A 20421-nucleotide genomic window follows, 5' to 3' on the forward strand; every position below is an offset into this window, starting at 1 on the left:
GAATAGTTAAATAGATTGTTATTAAATAAATTATATGTGCAATTTATTTATTAATTGCTTTTATTTTAAATGTGAATGTCTTAATGGTTCAATGTTCACATCATTTTAATATTTTAATTTATACATTGGAAGTGTACAAAACATATTTTACGATTACAATTAATTTATAGATTACTAATAGCAAATATCATTTGTCACATTATGTTCAAAGTATTTTATTAATCAAAAATCTACGAACACTTATTATCAGATTAGATTTGATTATGTCAACATTCGAGTATAAAAGCTAATCAGTTCCTGAATAAGTCATCAATACGCATAACGTTGATAAACAAAGCGTATCGATTGTAAGTATGATTACAATTAATACCAGTGTCATAGCAATATTTAACATATTATATTTTACAGATTCTAAAACCATGGCCGAAGAAAATTCTAGATGTTGGTTCCCAAACAATTCTCATGGACCAATACACGGAGATGGCGGCCAAATAAATAACGGTTTAAACAATTCCCACGGACCTATCGGAGGTGGTGTTAACAATAATCCAAATTGGCCCATTGGAGGGGGAGGACAAATTACAGAAGATTTTAATAACTCGCATCGTCCAATGCAACCGAGCTATCCTCCTCAATACCCAAATTATCCACCACAGTATCCGCCTCAATATCCGCCACAATATCCACCACAGTACCCTCAATATCCTGATCAACAATTCCCGCAAGTTTTCCCCCCTAATTATCCACATTTCCCGGGAGCAAGGTCGGAACAAAATTAAGTTGTATCATATTTATGTTTTATAAATAATTTATTTTAAGTATTTACAATGATATTTATATAATAATCAATAAATTGATTAAATTGTTGAGGACAAAAATGGCGTCTTTAAGCGTTAAAGATACCTAATAATTTATATTTTTGATTAAAAATATTTAATTAAATTCAATTTATTTTATTTCATATTTATATATAAATAGAAATACTGAAATGTTGTTTCGAGTATTAAGGCCAAAAATGGCGTCTTAAAAAAGATTCCACGTTGACAGATGCCGACTTGAGATACGTAAAAGCGGTTTTTGTTTGCAAATAAGTGCAAAATTTATCTATATTCATCATGAAGTTCTTAAGTAGCTTATGTTTCTTAAGTTTGTCAGTGTTATTGTTTATGTTGAATGGCGCAATGGCCGAAAATAAATATTCGGCAAACGCAAACACAAAAAGCGATACGGATTTTAATTTCAGAACACTCAATAAACCGTTTAGAATGTCAAAATTGAATACGCTGTGGACTAAAGCGCAAGTTGTAAGTTTTATCTTGTTAATTCTTTAAGCAATTAATACAGGATATATATTAATCTTGAAATATAGTGTTTATATGTTGATAACAATTGATTAAATAATTTTATAGAGATTATCCGAGCCGAAGTTGAAATCTTTATTCAGCGATTTAAAAATACAAGATAAAGAAGAAATTGGTTATAAGCGCTTCAAAAATGAGGGTATGGATAAAGAAGGCACTAAGGAAGCAGAACTAAGGAGGAAACTGCTGAATATTATGTCAGCGTATGATTTATTAGAACATTTTGAAGATGTGTCTACAAAAATGAAGATGGCTGATGATAAGGTTTTAAAATAGTTAACAAATATAATATTTGGCATAATTTAAGGCTACTTATAATAATTATAATTAATATTAATGCATATCATCGGCTCAAAAATACTGCCACATCATAATAATAAAATATTGTATAAAATAATAAAATATCTCTATTGGTCCTATAAATATGACCACTAAAAAACACTCACTGACCTCTTTTATAACGGCACATATTATTAATCTTGGAAATCCTTCAGTTATTCGAACTTTGTTAGCAGTACATGTTTTATAAATAGAATTTTATCTCTTCATCTCTTCACTGACATAGTTAGTCTTCGTTAAAATGGTTCGGATGTATAGAAAACATTGTATGTCAAATTTATTTAGCTCTAAAATTTGTGAGTTTTCTTTATTTAGGTTAGTTTTCCGAATATTTCAAACGTTTTAAACAAAAGCAGTGAATAATAAATTACATACAAACAAAAAGCATAGTTTATATGTATTTAAATTAATGCATAACATGAATTTTTTAGTTATTAAATGTTATTAAAAAGGATACCGCAATATAAAATGATAAGAGGATAATTCTAGACAAAATTTATTATTTAAAGATATATGTGCATTTAAATAAATACTTTGTTCCATAAAACTAATTGTTTGTGCATTACAATAATAAAAAATGATTATTAAATAAAGCTATCTATGTTCAATAAAAAATATTAGATTGAGCAACATTTTAATTGTGTGCAGTAAAAAAAATAATTTGTGCATTAAAATAATAAAAAATTATATTCATACTATTGAAAATATACCTTCACTGTAACAGTTCTAAAAGTATTTAAGAAATATTAATATATACCGATTATAGTATATAGTATTATATATTTCTTAAATCTACAATTTTATTAGTTTATTAGAAAAAATATTTTAATGCACACTACAAATAAAATGTTGCTTAATTTAATATTTTTTTATAATGAATAGTTTTTTTAATGCATAAATATTTAATTTTAATGCACACTACAGATAAAATATTGCTCAATATTATATTTTTTATTGAATAAATATATATTTATTTAAGAGGCTAATATAAATGAGCAATATATCAAATAATTACTTCATAAAACGAATTGTTTGTGCATTAATGTTGGACAGATTAGGTGCGAGCGAGCATTAGTCAGAAAAGTAAACACCTTATGAATAACTCTGCAACAAATCCTTTTCCGAAGAAAAACTCCGAAGATTTACCTTACATTAGTGCTACAAATAAAATGTTGCTCAATCTAATATATGTGAATATTTTTCTTAAATAGCTGTGCATTTTTTAATTGAAACGGAGCACAATAATTTCTCATTTGAATTAAGAACTAAATAATAGGGAAGTAATGTCATCATTGTCCATCCATCTATATATCTAGACTCTCGATATTTTTTTACTGTCTTTGATTTTGAACTGTCTTCATAAACCTATGAAATACCTATATAATGTACTAGATATCAAATATTATAATCAAACATATTTTTTGCTTTACTTACAAACATTTAACTTTTTAGTTTAATATTGTGTCTGACGAACATATAAATAAGAGTCTTTTCAAAGACAAGAAACTGAATAAGCTGTGGATGAAAGCAGAAATGGGCGGATTTACCATTGAAGAACTCCAAGCGTTAAAAGAAGAATTCAGTCATCATCAAGAAAAAATTGACGAATACTACTCGCTGCTGAATGACACTGATATATCTAACAATGATAATATTGAGAGTAAATACTTTCATTCTTCCAAAACAATCGATATTATAATATTGAATGATATGTTATATTTTATTATTTTTAGATGCTCTGAACGAAGAGGAAATGGATAGATATAACGAAATCGATGGAAAGTTTTATGAAAACGAAAATGCAGCGATAGTGAGAGCATCGTTGATTAGAGAGCGACATTTAGATTTGAAAGACGGTTACGACAAGCTTCACAGAAAGGCTTCGAAAGGTATTTTTAAACATTCTGATTACCTGCAGTTTTATTTGATTACAAATTAAAGAACATAGGTTACTATTATTGCAGGGCCTTTAAGTGAAGACTTCCTGGAACCTAAAGTTCAGCAATTATGGTCTATAGCCCTAAAAGCTGATTTCAAAGCACATGAATTGGAATCATTGAAGGTATATAAATTAAATATACAATTACATTATAAATACGAGTTAAACTTTAATTGTTTTGTTACAGATTGAGCTGCTTCATTACGAGGCGAAAATAAATAAATTGCGGAAGTTACAAGCTGAGAAAGCAGCTAATAAGTTCAATAAAGTATGTTCATTTAAATATAAATATATTTCAATGTAATGTATGGTTTGTAATGTGAATAATTTTCAGGTGGAGAGTAATGAAATTAAGCCAATTATACAACTCTCGGATGATATTGACGATACAATCAAGAAGCAAATGAGGAAGATTGAAAAAACACACTTTGATTTAGAAAGGCGGATATTTGAACGCCACACGGAGTTATAAACTTACCAAAGATTGATTAAGCTCATTGAAACAATTCTTAGGGCGAGTGAATTTTAATAAAGTATATTATGCGTGCCAAAAGTCTATACATAAATATTTTAAGTGCGAGTGTTTGATTATGAGATAATAATGATACATGAAGTAATCTCACATGACTTTAACTGAAAGAAAAATATAATATAATATGATTCTCAACTATAAGAATAAATTAATTAGTGGGTTGTCAAATAAGTTCTGTTGTTTTTACTTATTATACATGTTTTATGTCAGAATTTTTTAGATTATTACTTATTGATTGATACTCATTCCAAAAAAATATATTATGTTACATGATATAAATGTTGAGTAAAATAATTTATACTCAAATAATAATTAAGTAAAAAAATGTATTTTAATAAATATCTTTCCATAACTAAATGCATATACAAATTATATTGTTCATATCTATGAATGTAAAGTACAATGGGGTAAAATCTTGGCAGTGAAATTTTTATAAATATGAAGACTGATCAGTGCAAGATATCGTAACGGAGTGCATTTTAATGTTCAAGGATTATATATAAGATCAAGGAGTAAGTGCATACTTTTGCCCCTTTTTGATCAGTGTATCCATGCATATTTGATCTGTTCAAAAACATTTTAGAATCAGTTCTACCTATATCATTAATTTGATTGTTTCAAATATTCAACAATGGATATTCCATAGTAATACTTCGCTAATAGGCAATATAATCTAAATCCTTGGAGTAAACCATATCCATAAATGTTTTATCATTTATATTGCAGCTATAATTATAGAATATTTTTATAATTGAAAAGTTATCTTAATTAAAACCTAGCATCTATATTTTTTATATTATGTATATTTTATTGCAACTTCGAACTATGTATCCTAGATTAATTAATAAAAATGAATAATATATAAATATGTTAGTTTTATTTATCACAAACTTTCAAACCAGGCTATATTATCTTCATCATAGATGTTTTAGATCAGTGAACAGCCTCCAATTTTACACACATACATTCGCTCGTGCTAGAGCCGAGTCACAAGAAGAAAGTCGTACATGTCGCACGAAAATACGATTGTGTGATGTTTTTGTTTCTACCTGCGCTGCAATAGCGGCAAAGACAGTTTGCTGTTAGCTGATACATTAAATTCGTACTGCAATAGTGCATCGGCATTCTTTTTGTGAATGCATTGTTTACGTATACGGATGCATGCGCGTAATAATATTCGTTGTCTCGCTTGTTCTTGTTGAAGCGGCAATGCTCATTTCAAGGTTTTTCGTCTGTCACATCTGGCTATAATAATAAATATTTCGGCCCGTTTTGCACAAAATAAATAAAAAAATAATACATATGTAACATCACAGTAACTGGTTGTCAATTCCTAAATATGATAGTGTTATTTCAGCGTCCGCATGCTTTAGTTAAAAAGTAGAAGCTGTGACATTCACTGATTTAGATGCTTATGACATTGTGACTTGAAACTGAACATAAGATAAGTATTTATTTCTTAAGTCAGTCTCTACCACTTGTGTATTATTAAGTGAAGGACAAGACGAATTAAGAATTAGCTCCGAATAAAGTGAAAAGTCAAATCGATAGAAATCAATGGGTTTTTGGAAAACATTCTCGCCTTTAAATGTCAGTCAGGATCATTACCTCAATCACATGTGTTCAATGCTTTCATAATTAACAGCATTCTAGTAACATTCATTCTAGTATTCGGGAGTATTAAGAGGGTGAGAAACAGAAAGACAAACTTCAAGATTTATAATGTTTTTATAATATCATAATATATAATATGTAGATTTTACTGAATTGTATTTATATAATAAATAATCAATGTTTCCCATTCAGTTATTCAAGATTCTCTCTGTACAATTACTGTCTCTTCGACATACGTGCTGTTTAAAACTACACAATCTTTTTTGCACATGAACACTAATACGTTGCCGAATTCCAAAAAAGTATCCTGATTTCCAGGTATTTTTAACAACGGAATCATAGTGGGTAAAATTTGCAACTCGAACTGCACTTCGCCCGCACAATTTTTGCACCTCACATTTTTTATATCACAAGGTAAAGGCGCTGACAATAAGGGCTCTCCGCCTAAATGATACCTAAAAAATAAAAATTATTTAAACAAGACTCAAATAAATAAATAAAAAAAAACAATCACCTTATGATTTGATCTGGATTCTCTCTGATTCGACTCAAAAACGAATGGAAAGCTATATCTCCGTGCAGTGGTACACCTTTTTCATATTCTTCATCGACGAAGGATTCGCTCTGTTTCCTTTTACTTTTATTCTTGATGGGATTTTGTATGTCTAAAACTAGAACGTAAAATATTCATTAACATTAATTTAAGAATGCTTTATTTAAAATAAGTAAATTATTAACCATCTTCTTGTTCTTCTTGATATTTTTGTATAAGTTCAGTGATGTGACTGTCAGGATTTGAAGATATGAACTCGGAATATACTCTGATGTACATACAGTCAAAATGAATGACAAATTTACTATCGTCATTCTTCAATTCTAGTGGTATTTCAGGTTTCTATAAGAAATGCTATTATATAGAAAAAGTTGGAGAGCTTCAATGACGAGAAATGAAATATACCTTATTAATCATTGCATTGAGGTCACATTGAGGTAAAGCGGGCGAATCAATCGAAATTTGTTCCATTGAAACTTCTATATCTGCTGTCGCACTTAGTGTCAAATCTTCAATATTAAAGCAACGAATAACATGAAATAATGAAAGATAATAGATAATATATGTACAATATCAACCTTTTAAATGTGAGCTGACGTCGTCGTCACACATCATATGTCCAGTTGTATCTTCAATACTTTTTTCAACTACATCAGAGGATCTGAAATTATATAAAATTATAACTTTTTAATACCACCTTTTCATGGTTATTGGCAAGTTTATATAATAAACAAGGTAGTCTGTGTTTGCGTATGAAGTTAGCTGTATTTAGAATATAAAGACAAGGCTAGTAAAAACTGAACTGTGCTGTTTCATTTTTACTAGCCTTGAACGTATGAATAGGATCTATATGACATAGCACCAATTTAAGTGCTTAAAATGGTCGTAATTGATTTATTGTGCAAAATAAAAACTTCTGCTGAACTCTTCACCAATTTGTTTCTTTTTGTTATTATGATTTTATGAATAAGCAATTGATGATGTGAATTTAAAACAAGAAGAAGTGACTTCATGATCACGATTCGGAAATTAATGCTCTCAAAATATATTGTCTAAATATTAGTTGAATTAAAAACAGTAATTTAATTTATTTAAAGAAAATATGTACGTAAAGGTAAAAACAAAACTTTTTAGATTGAGAACCATGCAATACGTTTTTTTGCTCCTATATCGAGACATTGCTCGTAAGTCAGGTCGAATTAAAAAAAAATTGCTCATTTCTCTCAAAAAACTCGTAAGTCGAGGTTCCACTGTACTTAATTTCAGTTAATTCACAAAGAACAGCCATTGTTTTTAATGGAACAGTATCAAGACTGTTTACCATTAGATTAACTAATTTAAAAATGGTAGAACAATCCTTACTGCAGTCCTATCTCCTCTGTTACATTTATTTCGAAAAGGGCCAAATTTCAGAAATGAAACATAATTATATTTCAAGTTTATATTATAATAAATATAATAAAAATACATAAATAATAAAAACTAAAACAATTCTTTTAATTAAATAAACATAGGATCACATTACAGGTTTAACAAATACACTTGGAGCTTTTTTTATGGGTCCACACCCTCCTCTCACAGTCGCATTAAGCTCGGGAGTTTCGGCCCATAATTTTTTTGTGGGGAAGGAAGTTGGATAGGGGGAAGTGGAGGGAGTGAAGGTATAACGTTGCATCTCATCCAGCTCTTTTCGAGAAGGGTCTTCACTTGCGGGAAAAATTTGAAAGTTAAACGTCCCCTTGAAATGGGACGTTTAACTTTCAGTCTTAGATGAGCTGAGGGGTCGAAATGTTAAAACGAGAAGTGAAGGAAAGTTTATTTTCTGCACCAGAGTTGAATTCGGATCAAGGCTAAAGTAGTTTTGACTTTGATTTGGAACCTGCTGTTGACGTTAACCAAAAGTAACAGGTCGTCGGCATAAGCAATAAGATTGCAGTGATCAGAGAGGATAATCTTAAGGACGTCGATGAATAAGACGTTCTAGAGTAAAGGTCTGAGAACGATACGTCGAGGAGGACTGCTTTTGAGTGATTTCCTACTTTGGAGACTGCCAATTTGGCAATTAGCCTCATATTTTTTTTAATATAATCCTAATAACATCAGTTTTACTTTTTAACCAATTTGTTTTGTAATGATGTTTTTTGATCAATTCTTCAGTGTATTCTGTTGACAAAAAAGTAACTGGTTTTGAGTCCATCCCCTGAATTGTCACTTTGGAATTTTAATTTGATATTTTCAATAATGGAATGTTTTAAAAATGTTGGCATGCCATTTATATTTAGCCTAACTGTTATGCAAAAACCAGTATTGTTTTCCAATAAATGTTGGCTGAGATATGGACTCGTATACCAATTATCGGTATACAGAATATGACCTATCTCTAAATGGCCATCTATTATTTTTTTACTACTGCATTAATGAAACCCAAAGTATCATCTTTAGAAATATCTTTATCACATCCTGAATACATTATTATGTTCAAAATAACTCCAGTTTTACAGTCGCAGCTCGCAAAATAGCATATAAATTTGCTTCACACATTGTTTCAAAACTATTAGAAATAATCTCGAAAGTATTTGCAGTGTAGTTTCGCAATTTGGCTGTATTTTTGTTACATATATCCACTTCATTTGATGATCATCTTCAGCTGAACTCTCTTCAATTAACTTTCATCCTCGTTTCAGAAACATGAGATGGAATTTCCCATAAAACAAGTTGAACTGCCTTTTCATTTAATTCATCTAATATCCACAAGTTCTTCTTAATTCTATAAATTAATAATAAAAGCATATTTTAAAAAAAGTGTCTAAAAAGATCACTAACATGTCAATAAATGTATAAAGTATATATTCCTAATCTATACATAAAATAAAATATACATATTAGAGAAATAACTTACCTACAATGAAAATTAAGAAAAACAATAATAAAAAAAAGCAACTCGACGTCGACACTTCCGAAACAAGTCAACACAAGAAATGATGCTTCACACCTAAACGAGAATGACTAAATCCAATGTCACTCTAAAATTTGGGTACATGGTGGTAATAACAAGCTAAATCTTAATATGACTAATTGAGAAGTTCACCGAGAAATCCCAGAACAATATAAACACGCTCCATAAATAAATATGTATATGTATAAGATTAAATTCTGTACGGTATATTCGGTTCTTCAACGTCATTTCCGTTAAGGACATCCTCTCCCCACGCGTCAGCAGCAGTGCACCATGATTCTTCGTTAAAGGTCACGGGAGGTGGTACTGGAACAATTGGTGTCACTTCGTGCTTTTCTTCATCTCTAAATCCCACTTTTAAGCAAGTCCAACTGAAACGCGTTAAACCATAAGTACAATGCGTTAAGTCGACAAACGGTTCAAAATTATATTACCTCTCTGAATTGTTCCAGCAGTTGGGATTGACACATGCGAAAATGTAGAGGGTTCGGTGTAAAGGCGAACCCTCGAGTGGAGCATAACACTGCAAAACCAATGGTCTCTTGAGTCTGCATACCGGGCAATTTGTTTCAAATTTAATATCGATTAACCCTGGCCAATCCTGTATGGAAATAGAAACATTAAACAGTTTGTAAATTTATTTCAATCATGTAAACCCTTATTATTATAACTGTACTGTGAAATTATGTATTTTAATTGTAATATACATTTAAAAAGATTGAGCCGTAGATGCCGTAGATACCGAAGTTGAGAGAATATTTGCGCTAACTGCAATGAAATGGATAATGAGGATTTATTTTGTTATAAGCAGTTTTAAAAGAAAGAAAAAAAAGCAACACTCTATTATATTATTTGATATGTAATTTTCTTGATTGTTAATCATAATTGCTGTTTATATTATTGCATATATGTTTTCTCTGTTTTATATATTTTTTAATAAATTATGGATTTTGAAAAAAATAGTTGTCTGCCGGCATTGCTTATTGCTTATACTTGTAATAATTTAAGGTAACCAAATTTTAAAAATATCAATGGGGGGCCCTAAAAAAAGAGCATCTCGGAAATTTTTGTTCATTTAGGGACGTTGCGGGAACTAAAAAAAGGTATTGGTCGATTTTATACCGGATACAAAATTTAACTAATAAATATTTTTTTAGAATAAATTTGTAGTATCTGTGATATTTGTAATAAGTATCAAAATATTATGTTTATTTGTTAAAAAAAAATTAACTAGAAATAAAAGAGAGTAGAAAAATTCAATTTTAATTTTATGCGACCCACATGTTGAAAACCACAGTAATCAATAAAATAATTTTAACATATTTATCAACACAAATTAAAATATTAAATAATTTTTGGTTTTTAATTTCATTTAATTCAAAAGATATCATATTTTTTGTTATAACTGGGTTTCGCGAGGTTCTCACGAAACAGCTGTTTTCACACATCACGCAATGAATAAATAACCCATCAGTCAGTCGATGGTTAAGACGATTTTTGTACATACGTCAAATTGCTTAATTATGTGTGTGCAAGAGCAGCAGTGGCCAAGTACCAAAAAAAATCTTCTCGGACATTTTGGTTCGAGAACAATGAAGGACAAAATTTTTGAAGTGCACAATCCTCCTCAAAGGAAGACATCTGATAATCTTATATAATTGTGTCATAAATAAGGCATTAGTACTACATTTATTAAAATTACGATCGATAAGCATTTCTGACAGTATGGATAAGAATTATTATAACATTGTTATTTTATATTCCAATTAGGCGCTAGAAGTCGAAATACGGGACAAACGAATGAGGAACGATTATAGAAATGTCTGAATTTGAGGTTATAAAGCAGCGTTTACAGATTGTCAATGACGAACTTACCGGTTTACCGCCTAGTTTATTATACTGTGGAGAGCCACTGAGTGGCGCCGACGAATCGACGGCTCCTAACTGCACACCAGTGTCCTGCCACATTGTTGATACATATATTTAACCGGTGGAGTAAACGTCAAATCCGAACCACATTGTTGACGACGTTTTCAAAGTTGCTAGTGTGTAAAATTGTACTATATTTTTAAAATAATATAAATAAATATGATCATTCAAGTGCAAATTTAAAACAGAAAAATAAATTGATTAATTGATATTAACTAGATGCTTAAGTTTTTACGATTTAAAGTACACGTATGTGTTCTTCGGTCCACTCCAAATTATTTATTATTATTTAAACATCTATTAAATTCATTCTAACCATTGCTACTGCTACTATTCGTTCGCCGGAAAAGAAAATAAGTCAACCGTATATAATGCTTTAGCTTTCAACATTTCTTTCCCTGTGATGTGTTATTAGTTCACATTGCTTGTAATAATTTATATATCTATATTAACAAACATATTCGTATTTTTTTTTTAATCGAACATTTGCTGTATTTTATTAACTATGAACAATAATATCAATTGAATGGCCGCTTCTGGGTCTGTTGTAGTAGCCAATCCAAACGATGTAATTTTCAATGACTTTTTCGTACATTTCAGGCGGTATCTCGACAATAACTTGGGGGATGTTGCTTTTTATGTGCCCCAACGTATCTGGTTTGTCAGAGTATCACACTTTCGGTCACACTTTCACTTAAAGTAGTATTATTCTCGGCTAAACAGGCGCCACGATGACGCACGAGCCAACGCTCACAATCTCTTGATTTTTTCCCTACGCTGTGAATTGTTCGCTCAGTAGGACGAATAAATTGGCCATAATCTTCCTGTAATTTTTGAATCACAATTTGGACAGAATTGTTATTTCTGTAAAGCAATTGCACAATTTGAACGCGTTAAGCGGTGGTTAAGCGATCCATTTCGTAAATTTGTTGTTGCAAACTAGCATTTGACACTTTGCACACGCGTGATTATTGACAGCTGTCTGATTTACAACGCTGCCAGCATAGGAAATTCGAATTAGAACAACATGCAGTAAACAAGATAGATGTACCCAGAATAATTGCCAAGTAAAAAAAAATAGATTCATCTACAGGTCATTTTTTAGATTTTTTACACTCCTATTTCTAATTTTCCAATTTACGAACCATGCTTGATAATTCGACTTATTTGGACCAAACGTTGCTTATGAATGATTTTTACGTCAACTGTCAACTGGACACTGTCACAATGGCGTTTATAAAAACAGGTATTATTTTATTTCGTATTTTGCTTTCTTTAAACCATATTGTGTTCTAATCAATGATATAAGTTTCACAAACCACTAAATTACTTATTAATTAATTAAATATTACTTAAGTATCAAAATTTGTTTTTGCAGAATATGACATCGAACCGTTTGTTTTCGTTAGCCAGATTCAATGTAAAGTCGAGGTAATATAATAGTATGTAATACCTACAACAAAGCATATGATTTTAATAGTGTTTTATTTTAAAGTTGGAACAAGTGAAATGTGAGTATGATAGCAGTGAAGAAAAATTAAAAAATGAAGTAGACGACATGTTAGAGATAGGTTGGACATACTTACACATGTATACTATTGCATTTTAATATATTTCAATTATTGCTTACTGATACATGATTTCAGAAATGCATGATGTTAAAGATGTACTTAAGACGGATGCTGGGGAAGTTTTATCTCACCAAATTTTCAACATTGCTAAAGTAATACAAGAATAGATTTTGATTTCTATGCACTTTAATGTAAATTATTATATAACGAATATAGTTTAAATTTTAGAAACCAAGAAAAAAAAATTGTAAAGGAAATCAAACTAAGCAAACGGATTCTTATAAAATAGAGTGTGCTAAATGTGGAAAAGCATTCAAAACAAAATCCAATCTTTCTCAACATATGCTAACTCATAGTGAAGTTCATGACTTTAAATGTGAAAAATGTGGAAAAACATTCAAAAGAAAACACAATCTTTCCCAACATATGCCAACACATAGCGACGTTTGTGACTTTAAATGTGAAAAATGTGAAAAAACATTCAAATATAAAGTCACACTTTCGAGGCATTTGCAAACTCATAGTGATGCTTGTGACTTTAAATGTGAAAAATGTGGAAAAGCATTTAAAACTAAATCCTATCTTTCATCCCATATGCTAACTCATACCAATCGTCGTGATTTTAAATGTAAAGAATGTGGTAAAACATTCAAATATAAACTAACACTTTCCTGGCATATGAAAACTCATAACGATGATCGTGAATTTGAATGTGAAAAATGTGGAAAAACATTTGTATCTAAATCCAATCTTTCATTACATTTGCTTATTCATAGTGATGTTCATGACTTTAAATGTGAAAAATGTGGAAAAGCATTTAAAAGAAAATTCAATCTTTCTCAACATATGCTAACTCATAGCGATGTTTGTGACTTTAAATGTGAAAAATGTGAAAAAACATTTAAATATAAAGTCACACTTTTGAGGCATATAAAAAACCGTCGATGTTTGTGACTTTAAATGTAAATAAAAACAAAACCCTATATATGATTTTGGTCATAGTAAAATCAAAGTTTTTTAAATTGACTTTTAAGAAAATATATAGCTTTGTATATATACATTTAAAACAAATAGAAAATATTTAAGAAAACGGAATGAAAATGTGTATTGTTATATTTTATCACCTAATAAATTTATCGAATTATCCTCAATGTATCTACAAATCCAACAACAAGTGTTATACACTATGTAACATATGTGTTTAAGAGGTAAACACATATGTTGGGAACTGTCAAGTCTTTTTACTGGCAGTTAGAATTAATGGAATATTTAAATTCTGTATATTTTTTCCTTAACTGACAGAACTATTCAGTTTAAAACGTGCGTGTGTAGGCGATTCATCACTGTGATCTCACAAGAGGAAACACGTTTTTGCTTGTGAGTACCTACCTGTCGTCGAGAGAAATGTCGCAAAAAGTGGTTTGCGAAATATATAGAAATATATAAAATGAGCCCTTTCTGTGGCAAAATAGAAGAAGTAAGTTAGCCAGATTTTAAAAATATCAATGGGCACAAAAAAAAGGAAATTTTTGTTCAAAGACCATTTCAGAAACTTGTGTTCGAGGAAGGTAAAGGAGTACTGTTTATTTATTCAAATTTTTGTTCGAAGGCGATCTCAGATATTTTTGTTCAAGAAGAAATGAAGGAGGAGAAATTGCTAAGGGAGCTAAAAAGTCATTTCGGTCATATTTGTCTATTTAGGAATGCTGCAGGAGCTAAAAAAGGGTCACATTTTTGAGAACGACAATCCTCAATGGAGGACGTCTGATCATTTTAAAAGTGAGGACTACCAGAATCGGGAAATAAAGCCAGCAATATATACGAAACTATTAGAAAAAAGTGGATTCTCACTTTTTACAAATAGTGTTCAGTGGAACACTATTCGTTGCACATTCAAAAAAACTTTTGAAAGGCAAACCATCACATAAATCTGTTGGCATATCATCACTACATTTTGTGTTGGATGGCTTTTTTAATTATGGCGCAGCGTGCGAATATTTTATTCTAAATACATGAAATTTTACAAAATATGCATGTAAGGAAACTGTAGCAAAGGGAAATTAATTACAAAATCTATTTTTTCGGCGGATTTTAATTTTAAGACAAACCAGTGTGCAGAGCAGCAACACTAAGGTCTTCCTTTTCTCTTTCTAGTTCAATTTCGCAATTATAAATTGCAATGGGGGAGTACTGTAGGGGGCCTATTTATATAGGTTTTATTATGGCCAAAACTTTGCGGCACTCTGGTAACACTGGAGTGACGGGCACACATTCTCTTGGCGACAACAGCGGGCTCGCACAGCCGGTGCTTGCCCCGCGCACCATCTACTCACACACTTAAATTTGAATATGTATCTGTAATAATATTCAATTTCTTTTGACTTGGATTTTTGACTTCTAAAAAGGGATACTTGTTTTTTGCGCTCTCCAGTTGGTTAAAATTCGGTTTAGATGGCATTCGATTTTCATTTATTTTAAATTGTAATATTGTTATAAAAAGTTTTAATATTTTAGGGACCGTGATGGTGATGGGTGGCAATTAGACACAGATTGAGCCGCTGCAGTAATATATTTATTGAAGATTAACGGTGTTTACATTATAAGGGGCGCGCGCGCGACGGCACGCGTCCGAACCCTTACGGGCTTGCCGGTAGAGAGAGAGAGAACCGTCACGCCAATGCTACCCCAGCGCCGACCAGTTTTGGCCATAGCAAATCTAAACTCGGCTTCCATAATATGAATTCTAGATAAGCGACGGCACGATTTTATTGCTTTTGACGTAGATTCTAAAACGGGACTCCAATGAATTTGGCTAGAAAAATGCATGTCATTTAATGAAATACTATGAATCTTAATGAAATATTAAAAAAATAAACACTGACTGGTCAACTTTTGCCCCCCTCCCCTCCACCCTCCTGTGGAAAAACCTGAAATGACGTCCCTGATATAATGGTATTGAAATGTCATTGACGACTGGTTAATGACCTTTATTTATTTTAATCGCTCCATATTCATACTAAATATTTAATACGATAGACGTGTATTGATGACAATCACTTATTAATGAGCAACACGTGTAAAATATTAATTATATACAATTTAATTAATTTGCAATATATGTATATTAAAAATAAATTCATTGTTGCTATGCGAATTTATTTTTAATAAAAATAATATGCAGTTAGCTTGTTAGTTCCAACAGTTTATTTGTTTGGGTTTGAACAGCTCAGAAAACGCAGTGGTGATTCATTTCCATTCTATATATTAAATTTATAAATGTGCAAATGCTGTGATCTCACTGCAAGCGCGCATGCGCACAGTTGCGAAACGTCCATTTGCTGTTTAAACCCAAACCGAACTAAACGAATATAATTTATTTAGATTAGGTTTGAGTTTAAACAGTTCGGGAAACCCAGTGGTGATTCATTTCCGTTCCATGTAATAAATTTATAAATACGTGAACGCTGTGGAGAGTAAAACTGGTGTTTTTTATCGTTGCGCCGTGATAATTAGCAAGTACTTAAGACTATTATCTGGAGATGAAAATAGTCAGTGTTTAAATACGTTTATAATTGTTCGGATTTATTTGGAACATGCACAGAAAAACTTATTATAACCAAGCCAGTGGCGTATTTCTAAAAAATAAATACCGAAACTCCCATTTAGAGTGATCAATAATATTTTAGTTATTCCGTTTGTTGCCTTGAAATCGGGTTGTGCAGTGTGCCGTCCGTGACTACTCTTTCTTACACCGTTGGCGACCGTTAAGTTCGGACGCAGAAATGAACCTACTCGCTGTTGAACATATAGAAAAGACGGAACAGTGGAATCAAACAGAAGCAAATTAAAACACCTCGTACGCCAGCGTTGTCGTCTGACAGTCTTAGCAACTGATCGTGGAGCTGCCATCGTATTTATTGTAAACCACCGGGTGGCCATTTGTGGAAATAAACGCATTTAAAGGTAAACGCTGACTCACTGGTCCTTCGAAGCCTCAGTAAGACAGCCCTCGCGCATGGTTTAGTCACACTCGAATAAGAAGAACGCAGATTTATTGAGGGAAAAAATTAAACGATAGTTTTACTTCAAATAGTCGTCTCAAGATTTATTTACATTACACAAATCTTACGTTAAGATTCGTAACAGTTGTTTTCTGGTGTTATTAAATGTATGCATAGATAATAAAAAATATACATTATGTAATAAGCATTACCGCTACTAAATCATTAACTCACACTTATTAAAAATAATAATTATTGACATTTTTTAAATTAAATTTCTAGTGAGTACTTTATCCTTTCCGCATGTTGTTTGCCAAATTTTCTCATTGTGCAAAATGCACGATAATTCAATAACTGAGGTTATAAAATGAAATATAAGTTGGAGTATTTACCATCTTAGGAAATTTAATCCCAAAAAAGTTACACGTAAAGGAGTCAAGAGTCCAAAAAAACTACTTATCCATGGTATGTATTCGAATGATATCTTGGCACTTAAATATTTATTTTCTTGCCCAATTTTCTCGACACATTATTTTCTCAAATTAAAACATAACTGGTATATGTAATAGAAGAATGAAAAGATATGAATGATTTTCTACATATTTCACATTCAAATGGGATTGCATGTTGTGAAAGATTTTCTCTTCATTTTAAAGCTTTTCAACATTATTTACATTCAAAGCCTACATTTCTATGAGTTTTTATATGTTGTGAAAGAATGTATTTTGTTCTGAATGCTTTTCCACAGTTATTACATATAAAATCACGAACATCACTATGAGTTCGCATATGTTGTGAATGACATTTTTTAGTTTTGAATGCTTTTCCACATTCTTTACATACAAAATCACGAACATTAGTATGAGTTAAAATATGTGATAAAAGTGTGACTTTATTTTTAAATGTTTTATTACATTTTTCACACTTGAAGTCACGAACAACGCTATGAGTGTCCATATGCCTTAAAAGTGTGACTTTATATTTTAATTTTTTCCCACATATTTCACATTCAAAGTTACGGACATCACTATGAGTTGGCAAATGTTGCAAAAGGGTGGATTTTTGTATGAATGATTTTCCACATGTTTCACATTTAAAGTTATAAGCATTGCTATTAACTAGTAAATGTAATGAAAGATTGGATTTAGTATTGAATGTTTTTTCAGATTTATCACATTCAAATTCATTAACGTTGCGATGAGTTAGCATATGACGAGAAAGGCAGAGTTCAGTTTTGAATTCTTTTCCACATGATTCACATTCAAAATGATGAACATCGCTATGAGTTTGTATGTGTCGTGAAAGACATGTTTTATTTTTAAACGCTTTTCCACAATTTTCGCATTCAAAACTACAAACATCGCTATGAGTTTGCATGTGTTCTAATAGATCATATTTAGTTATGAATGCTTTTCCACATTTTTCACATGCGAAGCCTACAATGCTGTGAGTTTGCATATGTATTGAAAGAATATATTTTGTTCTGAATGCTTTTCCACAGTTGTTACATTCAAAATCACGAACATCGCTATGAGTTTGCATATGTGATGAACGACATTTTTTAGTTTTGAATGCTTTTCCACATTCTTTACATTCAAAATCACGAACATCGGTATGAGTTAAAACATGGGATAAAAGTGTGATTTTATTTTTAAATGTTTTTTCACATTTTTCACATTTAAAGTTACGAACGACGCTATGTGTATTCATATGCCTTAAAAGTGTGAATTTGTATTTTAATCTTTTTCCACATATTTCACATTTAAAGTTACGGACATCGCTATGAGTTGGCATATGTTGTAAAAGGACGGATTTTTGTATGAATGATTTCCCACATTTTTCACATTTAAAATCACGAATATCGCTATGATTTAGTAAATGTAAATTAAGATTGGATTTAGTAATGAATTTTTTTTCACATTTATCACATTTAAAGTTACGTGCATCGCTGTGAGTTTGCATGTGTCGTGAAAAACATTTTTTAGTTTTACATGCTTTTCCACATATTTCACATTCAAAATGAATAGCACTATGAGTTAACTCATGTTGTGAAAGACATTGATCGGTTTTGAATGCTTTTCCACATTTGCTGCATTCAAATTTATAAGAATCATCATGAAAACGTTGAAATTTAGTACATATTTCTTCTTCTGGTTTCTGAAATTAAAATTTCACTACTTAGTATAAATATTGAAATAAATAAAATTCAAAATTAATTTGACTATTACTTTGGTGACATTATAAATTTGGTGAGATAATGCATCCACGCTGATGATATTCGATTTAAGAATATCTTTAACATCATGCATTTCTGAAATCATATAATAATGAGTAATTGATATATATTAAAATATTGTAAACATACGTTGAATATTTCAAATTGAGTCAATATATCATTTTTATGTAAAATATTCTCAACTTTTCAAGCTGGGAGCTGGTTAATAAAAATTGGCAATACACCTGTATGTCTTACCTATTTCAAACATGTCATCCATATCATTTTTGTATATATCTTCGCTGGTTTTGTCTTCACTTTTCACATTGAAGACCTTAAAAAAAACAATGGAATCACAAGCATTAACAAGTAACTTAACAATTATTACGTTTAATTACCTCGACTTTACATTGAACTGTGCTAACGGAAGCTACCGTTTCATTGTCGTTTTCGATGCCAGGTTCTGCAAATATGAAACAAATATAAATATAAGGTGACCAGATTTTTAAAATATTAAAGGACGCTAAAAATAAAAAGGGCAGATTGCTGCGGAAGCTGAAAAAAGGGGCATTTCGAAATTCTTCGTTCAAGGAGGACGTCTGATCACCTTAGTAAATACAGTATATTTCGTTTTCAAGTGAGTATAAATTAATTGACGGATAAGTATTGTTAGCCGAAAAGAAAAAAATTCAAGTTATTTTGATTTCATTTTGATTGTTGATTCCGATCAAAAAAATAAAATAATACCAGTTTTGATAGACGCCATAGTGACACTTTGTCAATTTGACAGCTAGCGTTTGGTCACAATTCAGCGAACTGTCGAGCATGGCGAAAAAATGGAGAATTAAAACGTTTCACTTTTAAACCATTCTTTTGCAAAGACAAACCAAAAATTACTCGTTCATCCCTGCTCATAAGTAAACAAAAAAATAAATGCTAAAAGAGCTGTGATTTTTAGGCAATATGTATTTTTCAAGATTATTTAAAGAAAATTTGTTTTTCGCTATATAATAAAGGATACTATTTAACAGGATATTATTTTAAGAGATCTGGCATTCATATAAATACTTTGTTCTATAAAACAAATTGTTTATGCATTACAATAATAACAAATAATCACTAAATAAATGTATAAATTAATCAAAATTTTATTTGAAGTGTGCAATAAAATATATAAATTGCGCATTAGCATTTCGCTAGCGTAACGAACGACCAAAGTTAAGCACAGTGGTGTATACTTGAATGGATGATCGCTTATAAAATTTCTAAGATAGTTTTGAATGTTTTAAAATATTTTTTATTCAAGTTTATTGTAATAAAATAGAGTACAATTTTAATGAGCAATATATAAAATAAAATGTGAATTTATTGTAAGCATTTTATAAAATATATGAGAATAAAAAAAATATAG

At 30.5% G+C, this 20421-nt stretch overlaps 5 protein-coding genes and 1 long non-coding RNA gene across 10 annotated transcripts; 3 read left to right on the forward strand and 3 right to left on the reverse strand.

Annotated features, from left to right (window-relative positions):
- The first annotated feature begins 319 nt into the window (after window positions 1-319).
- On the forward strand, window positions 320-887 carry LOC148234860 (uncharacterized). Its single transcript, XM_088186238.1, has 2 exons — window positions 320-347; window positions 409-887. The coding sequence occupies exon 2, from the start codon at window positions 420-422 to the stop codon at window positions 777-779; it is 360 nt and encodes a 119-aa protein (XP_088042364.1). The 5' UTR covers window positions 320-347; window positions 409-419; the 3' UTR covers window positions 780-887.
- A 133-nt stretch (window positions 888-1020) lies between these two features.
- Window positions 1021-5037, forward strand: LOC148234861 (alpha-2-macroglobulin receptor-associated protein). Its single transcript, XM_088186236.1, has 7 exons — window positions 1021-1304; window positions 1410-1625; window positions 3153-3360; window positions 3434-3589; window positions 3665-3762; window positions 3827-3907; window positions 3974-5037. Exons 1-7 carry the CDS (start codon window positions 1116-1118, stop codon window positions 4109-4111), a joined length of 1086 nt encoding a protein of 361 aa, XP_088042362.1. The 5' UTR covers window positions 1021-1115; the 3' UTR covers window positions 4112-5037.
- An 847-nt stretch (window positions 5038-5884) lies between these two features.
- Window positions 5885-11346, reverse strand: trus (programmed cell death 2 like trus). The gene is made up of 8 exons (XM_088187132.1): window positions 11170-11346; window positions 9729-9895; window positions 9498-9665; window positions 6917-6999; window positions 6744-6847; window positions 6524-6680; window positions 6300-6456; window positions 5885-6240 (listed from the first exon to the last, which is right to left on the reverse strand). The coding sequence occupies exons 1-8, from the start codon at window positions 11260-11262 to the stop codon at window positions 5982-5984; spliced, it is 1188 nt and encodes a 395-aa protein (XP_088043258.1). The 5' UTR covers window positions 11263-11346; the 3' UTR covers window positions 5885-5981.
- Window positions 11347-12219: 873 nt separating this feature from the next.
- Window positions 12220-13940, forward strand: LOC148234863 (uncharacterized). Of its 5 annotated transcripts, none has more exons than XM_088187136.1 (5): window positions 12220-12469; window positions 12602-12654; window positions 12704-12794; window positions 12870-12946; window positions 13011-13940. In XM_088187136.1, exons 1-5 carry the CDS (start codon window positions 12370-12372, stop codon window positions 13020-13022), a joined length of 333 nt encoding a protein of 110 aa, XP_088043262.1. In that variant the 5' UTR covers window positions 12220-12369; the 3' UTR covers window positions 13023-13940. The 5 variants fall into 5 exon arrangements, with proteins under 5 accessions (XP_088043262.1, XP_088043261.1, XP_088043263.1 ...); XM_088187137.1 differs by having other exon boundaries at window positions 12226-12469; window positions 12719-12794; XM_088187133.1 differs by having other exon boundaries at window positions 12233-12469; window positions 13023-13940.
- A 1407-nt stretch (window positions 13941-15347) lies between these two features.
- On the reverse strand, window positions 15348-16697 carry LOC148234864 (uncharacterized). The gene is made up of 2 exons (XR_015809758.1): window positions 15677-16697; window positions 15348-15606 (listed from the first exon to the last, which is right to left on the reverse strand). It is a non-coding gene; the product is annotated as an uncharacterized LOC148234864 (long non-coding RNA).
- A 175-nt stretch (window positions 16698-16872) lies between these two features.
- LOC148234865 (uncharacterized) lies at window positions 16873-19828 on the reverse strand. Its single transcript, XM_088187126.1, has 5 exons — window positions 19758-19828; window positions 19409-19473; window positions 19269-19344; window positions 19024-19106; window positions 16873-18952 (listed from the first exon to the last, which is right to left on the reverse strand). The coding sequence occupies exons 1-5, from the start codon at window positions 19774-19776 to the stop codon at window positions 17462-17464; spliced, it is 1734 nt and encodes a 577-aa protein (XP_088043252.1). The 5' UTR covers window positions 19777-19828; the 3' UTR covers window positions 16873-17461.
- Between the last annotated feature and the right edge of the window lie 593 nt (window positions 19829-20421).

This window comes from Plectrocnemia conspersa, unplaced genomic scaffold (assembly GCF_051122295.1).
Source record: "Plectrocnemia conspersa isolate PC_06_02 unplaced genomic scaffold, ASM5112229v1 ptg000005l, whole genome shotgun sequence".
Taxonomy (NCBI): Eukaryota; Metazoa; Arthropoda; class Insecta; order Trichoptera; family Polycentropodidae; genus Plectrocnemia; species Plectrocnemia conspersa.